Source organism: Schistocerca americana, chromosome 4 (assembly GCF_021461395.2).
Source record: "Schistocerca americana isolate TAMUIC-IGC-003095 chromosome 4, iqSchAmer2.1, whole genome shotgun sequence".
Classification (NCBI taxonomy): Eukaryota; Metazoa; Arthropoda; class Insecta; order Orthoptera; family Acrididae; genus Schistocerca; species Schistocerca americana.
The window spans coordinates 670,332,455-670,342,667 of record NC_060122.1 but is presented as its reverse complement, the minus strand read 5'-3'; the positions used below and the strand labels follow the sequence as shown (position 1 = coordinate 670,342,667).

The window sequence follows — 10,213 nt, the reverse complement described above, 5'->3', positions numbered from 1 at the left end:
AACTTCACAACTGGGTTAAGCATGAAAAACCATTCCTTGTGTGATGTCACATATTTCGATGCAGCACTATCATAAAGCCAGACTTTATCAAAATTAGTGGCCAAAATAACAAGTTTGCTTATACATGTACTTTTACAGTGTAAAATTTGTGATGGCAGATACATAGGACTAACAGGCAGAATATCTGGTGTCAGTTACAAAGAACACATGAGAGCCTTGTAGTATGGGATAAACCACTCCACATTTGTGGACCACCTAAGAGAACACAATCACAAATTAACCAGTAGAGAAGAAGAAATGAAAACAATTAGAAACAACAATGAGAAAAAACACCTCCTAGCCCTGCAAGAATATAACATCACACATAAGACCAAATCAGAAAAGAAATCCCTGTTGGAAGATCGAGTACCTATACTAAACAATTAATTATTTACACTAACACCTAAAATAATAGAGTAACATTACAACAGAGGACTATTATCGTAATAATAATAATATGACCCAACTCCTTTCCACTCGTTTGTCCATGAACCTCTCCTCAAAACGTTAAACAAAACTCAAATCAGCTGATCATGAAAACTTTCTACCATTATCTGACCGCAATTATAATCATATTCAGCATCCTACAACTCGAGCTGACTAACCACCAACACACACACCCCACAAAAAAGTTTCATACATATGTAGGGGAAGGTGGGGGAATTACACGCATGTGGGTAATCCCACGCAGGCTGATTTATGCACTTTGAATGGCGGAAGCTGTTCCCAGTTGGTGCTATAACCTGGCGGCAGGAGTAACAACTACTATGCAGCTTACGCCAGCCATTTTCCAGTGGCATTTTTGGAGCAGTGAAGTATTGTTTATTTTCGGCGTGTCTCTTGTAATTTTGGTCAGCTGTATTTTGCAAGATAGGTGCTACTATAAGTTGCTTTAATGTAATTCTTGCATATCAACTACTAATCCAAGATGAAACCTTTAATTTAATCGTAGATTTGTCCCACTATTTGAATTAGGTGCCGAGTTATGCTTAGGTTAGTCATCGAACTTACGGTGGGGTAATGCCACGCAGCTGTTGAAGTGCGTGGTATTCCCCCTTGCAGGTTATATTTTCAATACTAACAAGGTTTTTTTTTTAAATTTAAGATGGGTAGATATTATAAAAGAAAAACCCAGAAAGCAAAATGGATGCAAGAGGAACTTTGTAAGGCTCTTGATGCCATCAAATCTGGAAGAAAAATAAGAGAAGTATCAAGAGCTTTTGGGATTCATGAAGCTACACTGCGAACGAGAATGAAGGTTAAAAATACCGAGGGTCCAAAACTTTGAAGAAACCCAACATTTTCGACAGAGATTGCATTTGAGTATGCAGAGGCTAACAACATTGCAAACAATTTTGATAAATCATCTAGGTTAGCTGGAAAGGATTGGCTAGCTCTATTTTTAAAAAGAAACCCAAGTATTAGCTTGAGAAAACCTGAAGCAACTAGCATTATCAGAATACAGGCATTTAATGAAGAAGAGGTTAATGCATATTTTAAAAATTTAGAACGCGTCTTTGAAAAATATAAATTTAAAGAGGGGCGAGTGTTCAACGTCGATGAAACGGGCATAAATACTGTACAAAAGCCCGACAGAATTTTGGCTCCTAAAGGTGTTAAACAAATAGGTGGGGCCGCGTCTTGGGAAAGGGGGAAAAACGTGACCGTGATATGTTGTTTCAGTGCTGCTGGTACCTACACCCCCCCCTACGTTTATCTTCCCCAGGAAGAGGATGTCAAATCTCTTAAGTAAAGGTGGACCAGTTGGAGCAATATATGGTTGTTCTGTCAATGGCTCGTCCAATGAGTCATTATTTTTCGAATGGATCCAACATTTTCAGAACAATGTAAAATCAACTATTGATGACCCTGTGCTGCTTATTTTAGATAATCACAGCAGCCATATGTCACTTGATATTTTTGAATTTTGTAAAAAACATTCTATTGTCATGGTAACCATACCTCCACACACTTCTCACAAGCTTCAACCACTAGATGTTACATTCTTTTCCTCTTTGAAATTAGTCTTCAGTCGTGAATGTGACATGTATATGAAGTCACAGGTGTATCACAAAATTACACCATATGAGTTAGCAGAACTTTTTAATAAGGCATATAATAAGGTCACTACCATGGACAATGGGCAGTCAGGGTTTAAGGCATGTGGGATTTGCCCTTTCAATCCAAACAAATTTCAGCGTGACGACTTACAACAATGTGAGATCTTCAGAGATGTTGTCCTTGAAGATGAAGAGGTTCCCAATGCAAGAAATGGAAATGAAGTGGTTGCATCTACAAACGAGCCACATATCCCCAAAAGGAGTCAAGAACGAATTCTTGAATCTTCAGCAGAAGATGTTCCACTTCTAGTAGGCCTAGAAGAGGTCACAACAACATCAACTAAAAGTGCATGTGTCAAGCACGTTAGTGTATTTGACATATCTCCTGTTCCAAAACAAAAACAATTCTTCCTAAGACGAAACAAGCCAAGGGAAAGCCTAAGGGAAAGTCAGTGATCCTTACAGCAACTCCAGAGAAGAATAAACTGCTAACGGAGTTATCAATAAAGAAACAAAAAGAAGCCATGAAAAAGAAAGCTGAAGGAAACAAGAAAAGAAATCGTAAGGATAAAGCAGATAAGTGCAGAAATCTGCAACTTAAAAGTCTCAAAGAAGAAATAGACATTGTGTAAGAAGAAACACCACCAAGAAAGTGAAAGTAGCAGCGAGGATGACCTAAATCTGGACTTGCAGAACATTTGTGATGACGATGAAATGGATGATATTGATCCATTGGCGATTTCAGAAGATGTCTGTTTCGTTTGTGGAGAGTTTGGGAAAGATGGAGAACTGAGGTACCGATGTATTTCTTGTAGCAGATGGAGTCATGAACAATGTAGTGGCTGGAACACTCCAAAAGGTTACAAGTGCGATCTTTGCTGTATGAGAAAATGAACTCTTTTCACACCAATAAAGATCTAAAGAACGAAAATTATAAGAGATGTTTGTAGAATTACATTATTTCGTTCTTAAATATACTGTTTACTATTTGTAGTAACTAATAAGCAAATAAAAATAGCAATTATTGTACATTTTTATGGTTTGTTTGTTTTACGTGTTATTACCCAGTACTTTGCGTGTCATTACCCTCAGGGGTGGGGAACACTACGCATTTGCACTTTTTTTTATTTTAATGTTCAAAATTAAGTTACTGTTTATAACTATTTACAGACGATTGGAATATGGGGAGAAATGTCCATTGTATGGTATGAACTTATTTTCGTAGGTTTTAATGACGTAACGAATGGTTCACATCGATTTTTCCTTAGGTGCGTGTATTTCCCCCACTCTCCCCTACACTCTCTCTGTCTTACTCTTTCTCTCTCTCACACACACAGTAGTTACGTCTTGAAATCAAAGGACATTGAAAATGAAAAATGGGAGCAAAATGGTCTGAACGTAAGAAACATGCCTATTTTTCAGCGTGTCTCTCGCATGTGAACTAGATGAGAGGAAACGCAGATGCCAACCAAACGGGAAGAACTGTATATAATCACTTATTTAAATAAAAAATGAGACACGAACAGTTTTATAATCCACAAATAACACATATCAAATCAAAATTCTATCATTCTAGATCCCACTGATGATGCCTTGAAGTTAAAAAGTGAAACATGTTTGGAAGAAGTAAAATACAGTGCAGCAAGAAAACGTGGTTTTTATTTACAAAAAAATATTGGCTGAAATGTTCTTGAGTTCTGTACTCAGAGCCAGATGTTTAGATTTTTGATGTTCTCTTAACTGTTCCATCAGTCTTTTCTTGGACTCAGCCTTATACCGGCATTTCTTATGACAATAATACCACTCAACATTATTCACATTCGCAGCACTTTTCCTTAAATTGGTTTGCAAACACTGATCCTTGCCTTTATCCCTTTTGTGATTACCATTAACAGCAGCGAATGCAGTTGCCGTTTCCTCAATCTGTGACAAACTTTGCTCTTCTTTCAGTAACCTTGCTGCTAAATTATCGAAAGGGTGTCTGCTTTCGTCGTATGAGTCCCAAGCTGTAATAAATCAACTATATATTTTCGGAAGACTGTCTAACACTTTGGCAGTCTTATCAGTATATCCCACTGGTTCACCAGCGTCTGCAAGAGACTGTGATAATGCTTCACCTTTATTAACATGTTGCGCAATAATATCACAAAGTGATATAACTAAAGAACGGTTGTTTCATTAGTACTACTTTATTTATTGCAGAACGGTGATCGTGAACTATCTTCAGCCGATTCCACATGCCAGTCGCTGGTAGGACATGCCACGACAGTTTACAACTCGTCAAATTCCATACCAGATGAAATAAAAAGCACTGGTTTTGCATTACGCTCATCTCACACGTTCTGTGCATCTGGGCCTTCAACTGGTCTTGCTTCACTTCCTTTAACAATGTCCAGTAATTTCTCAGCTCGAAAGATAATTTTCCTGTAATACTTCGATAACTGAAAATTGCTTCTTTCAGATTTTGGATACTGTAAAGGTTTCTTCGATCCATCTTTCACCTTCTCACTTTCCAGGTAAAACCCTTGATGTAACTGGAAGTACTTTGGTGACTTAAAACGACGCGACGAAAGTAAAACGTTAACCAGACAAATTGAAACGTTTTTCTGGGCCCATAGCCTGTTGGGCAGGCTGTAATTAAATTATAACAGGATATGATGAACGAGTTTTATTTCTTGGATAAATAGATGGGACTTTAAAAACTAAAGATATAGAAGATTTCCTTGAAAAGCATATGCAAATAACGAGAAGAAAAAAGACTGTGACAAAGTTAATGAAACAACAAAATACAAAGACCGTATATCAGCACAATAAGCTTTGTTGTGGAGAATATACTTTTGAAACCTTTGAAAGACAAATATTTCACCCTAGGATAAGTTTAGGGATATATTTTTGGTCGTTTTCTATTTTACTCATGTTCTGCTATGTCTCTAAAACCCAACAATACTCTGCCAACTGCTGCGTTCCACCACCTCAAAAACTGCTTTTCCATTACAAAAATGTACTGTTGAAAATCTCTGTGTTCATCACTTGTATACTCCAAGTTCTGAGAGAAAAAGTCAACATAGCAATCAAAGAAATGCGACTTCGGTGACATATGACACTTCAAATATTGCAAACATTTTCTCATTTTATTCAGAATCGGTTTATAGCTTTCCACGAAAGTGTATGCACACTGACTTCAAGGAATACCATGCATCGTTTTGAGTCTCGCTTAACTAGGTGGTGTAATCTGTGTCTTTCATAAACTGTCGTATTTAGGGGGCCACTAAATAGTCCCTGTTTAATCTTCGCACCGCTGATTTTGGTAAACTTCGTCTTCACGTGTGCAGAAGCTTTCCCTTCTCTGTCCAACCCTTTCAAAAAAACTTCATTAACAACATTTTAGAAAAAAGGGGAGAGGGGCGGTGTACACCTACAGAGTTTACTAATGGATCATATTACCAACTTATTTTACTTGGAATGTAGGCATTTCGGCTAGGCCATTCTTTCTTTCTTGTTGCGACTATTACGTGCACAGAGAGCATCAGTACTTAGTGTAATCTGGCTGCAAGCCAGTCAGTAGCCCTATCAGACCTACACAATTTCCTGTTGTACAAACTGTAGTGTAAGTAACTGAGCAAATAACATGTGGTTTTATAAGTCTCTTTCTTGTTAACCAAATATCTGGCTGGAAGAAAGAGATATCTGTGAAGCTAGTACTATGCAGGAGGACTTGATTACGAGTAATCAATAAAGAGCTTCCATTCTTCAAGGTTGTGAAAATGAAGCAGTGCTGCAAACAAACCATTGCTGTCACTACAGTACACAAACCTGGTGGAGACAGAGAAAAAGGTTTCAGCCGCACTTTGGCACCTCCTACAGGAAGTCAGTTTGACACCCTGAAAGAGCAAATTCCGTCCTTGCAATTCAGAAGCTAGTAATTCATGTTGTACTTGTGACAGATTCAATTGCCTACAGAAGTGGTTAATCTCTCCTTGCATAGCGCGATGAGGTGATGTTGAATTGCAGTGGGAAATATTCTGGAGCTGGCTCAACATGCAGTGTGCTGGTTGCTGCTGCTGTTTCTTCCCCAATGCTGTCAGATAGCATCTCAATGATCCCATCACTTGGTGGCTTAGAAGGTGAAGAAGCATCATGAAGAACTGGCTGCATGGCTGTGGGCAGGTTTAGCTATCGAATAAAATATTTTGAGTTTGCAGAATGACCTTTCACTTTGGTGAAGCTTTAATAGCAGTCAGTGGCATGATCCTTCCGTTGTCGCCACACCATTGGTATCATAAATGACACTGATATTCGAGAACCCTGTAGCCAGTTACGCAAGTTACTTGCACATGCTCAGCAATAAAGATGAGGAGCGAAAGGCTAATCTTGCTCTCCAGCACTGCAGTCCTTCCGGATGCCATGAAGGGTACATGGTGCACTCATCTGCAGGTGGTCGCTCATGTCGGCACCAATAATGTGTGTCGCTATGGATAGGAGCAAATCCTCTCTGGCTTCCGGCGGCTATCTGATTTGGTGAAGACTGCTAGTCCCGCTAGCGGAATGACTGCAAAGCTCACCATCTGTAGCATCGTCGACAGGACTGACTGCGGACCTTTGGTACAGAGCCGAGTGGAGGGTCTGAATCAGAGGCTGAGACGGTTTTGAGACCGTGTGGGCCGCAGATTCCTCGACTTGCGCTATAGGGTGGTGGGGTTTCGGGTTCCGCTGGATAGGTCAGGAGTCCACTACACACAGCAGGCGGCTACACGGGTAACAGGGGTTGTGTGGCGTGGATTGGGTGGTTTTCTAGGTTAGATGGCCTCGGGAAAGTACAGAAAGGGCAACAGCCTCAAAGGGTGCGGGGCAACGTCAGGACATGCGGGGACCAAGCAGCAATCGGTATTGTAATTGTAAACTGTCGAAGCTGCGTTGGTAATGTACTGGAACGCCAAGCGCTCATAGAAAGCTCCGAATCGTTATAATCTGCCGAAATTTTTACAAAGGCACAGACGGTGTTTAGATAGGACAGATTGCATGCAACTGGTGGTGGCGTGTTTGTCGCTGTTAGTAGTCGTTTATCCTGTAGTGAAATAGAAGTGGATAGTTCCTGTGAATTATTATGGGTGGAGGTTATACTCAGTAACCGAATAAGGTTAATAATTGGCTCCTTTTACCGACCTCCCGACTCAGCAGCATTAGTGGCAGAACAACTGAGAGCAAATCTGGAATACATTTCACATAAATTTCCTCATCATGTTATGGTCTTAGGTGGAGATTTCAATCTACCAGATATAGACTGTAACACTGAGATGTTTAGGACAGGTGGTAGGGACAGAGCATCGAGTGACATTATACTGAGTGCACTATCCGAAAATTACCTCGAGCCATTAAACAGAGAACCGACTCGTGGAGATAACATCTGGGACCTACTGATAACAGAGACCCGAACTTTTGGACTCTGTAAGCGCAGAACAGAATCAGTGATCATAAGTCCGTTGCAGCATCCCTGAATATGGAAGTAAATAGGAATATAAAAAAAGGGAGGAAGGTTTATCTGTTTATCAAGAGTAATAGGAGGCATACTTCAGACTACCTAACAGATCAAAACGAAAATTTCTCTTCTGACACTGACAATGTTGAGTGTTTATGGAAAAAGTTCAAGGCAATCGTAAAATGCGTTTTAGACAGGTACGTGCTGAGTAAAACTGTGAGGGACGGGAAAACCCACTGTGGTTCAACAACAAAGTTTGGAAACTACTGCGAAAGCAAAGAGAGCTTTACTGCAAATTTAAACACAGCCAAAACCTCTCAGACGAACAGAAGCTAAGCGATGTCAAAGTTAGCGTAAGGAGGGCTATGCGTGAAGCGTTCAGTGAATTCGAAAGTGAATTTCTATGTACCGACTTGACAGGAAATCCTAGGAAGTTCTGGTCTTACGTTAATTCAGTAAGTGGATCGAAACAGCATATCCAGACACTCTGGGATGATGATGACATTGAAACAGAGGATGACACGCGTAAAGCTGAAATACTAAACACCTTTTTCCAAAGTTGTTTCACAGAGGAAGACCGCACTGCAGTTCCTTCTCTAAATCCTCGGACGAACGAAAAAATGGCTGACATCGAAATAAGTGTCCAAGAGATAGAAAAGTAACTGAAATCACTCAACAGAGGAAAGTCCACTGGACCTGACGGGATACCAATTCGATTCTACACAGAATACGCGAAAGAACTTGCCCCCCTTCTGACAGCCGTGTACCGCGCAAGTCTCTAGAGGAACGGAAGGTTCCAAATGATTGGAAAATAGCACAGGTAGTTCCAGTTTTCAAGAAGGGTCGTCGAGCAGACACACAAAACTATAGGCCTATATCTCTGACATCGATCTGTTATAGAATTTTAGAACATGTTTTTTGCTCGCATATCGTGTCATTTCTGGAAACCCAGAATCTGCTCTGCAGAAATCAACATGGATTCCGGAAACAGCAATCGTGTGAGACCCAACTCGCTTTATTTGTTCATGAAAGTATTAGATACAGGCTCCCAGATGGATGCCATTTTCCTTGACTTCCGGAAGGCGTTCGATACAGTTCCGCACTGTCGCCTGATAAACAAAGTAAGAGCCCACGGAATATCAGACTAGTTGTGTGGCTGGATTGAAGTGTTTTTAGCAAACAGAACATAGCATGTTGTTCTCAATGGAGAGACGTCTACAGACGTTAAAGTAACCTCTGGCATGCCACAGGGGAGTGTTATGGGATCACTGCTTTCCACGATGTATATAGATGACCTAGTAGGTACAGTCCGTGAGACGAGTGATTGGTACTGACAGTTCCGGCGGGCAGATGGCGCTGTTGCCGAACGTGGCTCGCAGCACGCGGCGCCCTGTCTGCTACACGCATTGTCTAGCAGCAGAAATAAAAGCGAGACAAAATACAAGTCGTATTGGTACGCGTGAATTTATTTAAAGTTAGTGCTTGAAATAAATTAACTCGAAAACTGATAAGAGCTATTTAGTACAAGTATCTAAGATGCTGAAACATAATAAAGTTATTTGTTAAACTTCACAACTGAAATGAAAACTATTTTCGCAAGTTGTTGAACATTAGCAGTTTTGGTTTCCATTGTTAAGTATTAGCATTATTAATTTGTTCTACTACAAGCTACAGAATAATTGGTCAGTGTATTAAGAGTTATAATCTGAAGAAAGTACTCACAATATGATGATCTGGTTGTAGATCGATAGCAAACTCCCTCCTTACATTCCTGAATACGTTGTAGTTACTGTAATGGAAAAACACCACTCACATCACTGTCAGAATCTGATTTGACATTGTCTTCCTCAGCACTACTCGAACTATCACTGCTCTCTCCCAGATGTATAATTAAATTTTCGATGCATTCTTCCACAACCCCTTCGGTTTTGGCCGCCTCCCTGATGGCACTTGCAGTGCTGTTTACAATTTTAGCCCACGTCTCGCTTGTCACTTTATTGATTGCTGCTGGAAGGAGAGTTTCCACTTCAAAGATCGTGAATTTTTTATTGTTTGCAGCAATGTAATTTTTTATCTGCGCCCACACTCCTTCAATTGCATTGAAGTGACAGTGGTATGGAGGAAGCCGAACGATTTCATGCCCATGCCTTTTAGCAATCTCGTCAATTACATATGTTGGAAATCGGGGTTTCTTTTGTGCCACAATTTCGAGCAGTTCCGCCTTCCTTAAATCTTCTCTGAAATCTACTTTTCGCCGTTTCAACTACTGAATGATATCGTCTTTTTTTGTTGCCAAGGTTGGTGCCTTATCGTGAACAACGGAATGATAAGGTGCATTGTCCATAACAATCACTGATGGACTTGTCAGATTCGTCATAAGCGATGTCTCGAACCATTCTTGAAATACTACACTGTTCATTTCTTCATGGTAATCTCCCGTCTTTTCTGACCGAAACATTTTCAAGCAGTTTGGCACAAAACCTTTCGATGTTCCTGCATGTAAGACAATAATACGCCCTCCTTTGCCAACAGGCACTGCCATTGTCCCCTCGGGCGTTCCATCATTCCAGCCACTACGTAAAGAATGGCTGGCATTGACCCAAGTTTCATCTAACCACACTATACTTTCGAATTCCAC

General features: G+C 40.3%; 1 protein-coding gene across 1 annotated transcript; it reads left to right on the top strand.

Annotated features, from left to right (window-relative positions):
- The first annotated feature begins 1,024 nt into the window (after positions 1–1,024).
- Positions 1,025–2,731, top strand: LOC124613696. The gene is made up of 5 exons (XM_047142413.1): positions 1,025–1,051; positions 1,145–1,297; positions 1,364–1,667; positions 1,723–2,462; positions 2,516–2,731. Exons 1-5 carry the CDS (start codon positions 1,025–1,027, stop codon positions 2,729–2,731), a joined length of 1,440 nt encoding a protein of 479 aa, XP_046998369.1.
- Positions 2,732–10,213: the final 7,482 nt, after the last annotated feature.

What these genes read in the sequence shown, in the direction of transcription:
- LOC124613696 (XM_047142413.1), top strand. Translation starts at nt 1,025, where the DNA reads ATGCTTAGGTTAGTCATCGAACTTACG. An exon ending in TAAAGGTGTTAAACAAATAG is followed by an intron (nt 1,668 to 1,722) that starts GTGGGGCCGCGT and finishes ATGTTGTTTCAG; the next exon opens with TGCTGCTGGTACCTACACCC. An exon ending in AAAGTGCATGTGTCAAGCAC is followed by an intron (nt 2,463 to 2,515) that starts GTTAGTGTATTT and finishes ATTCTTCCTAAG; the next exon opens with ACGAAACAAGCCAAGGGAAA.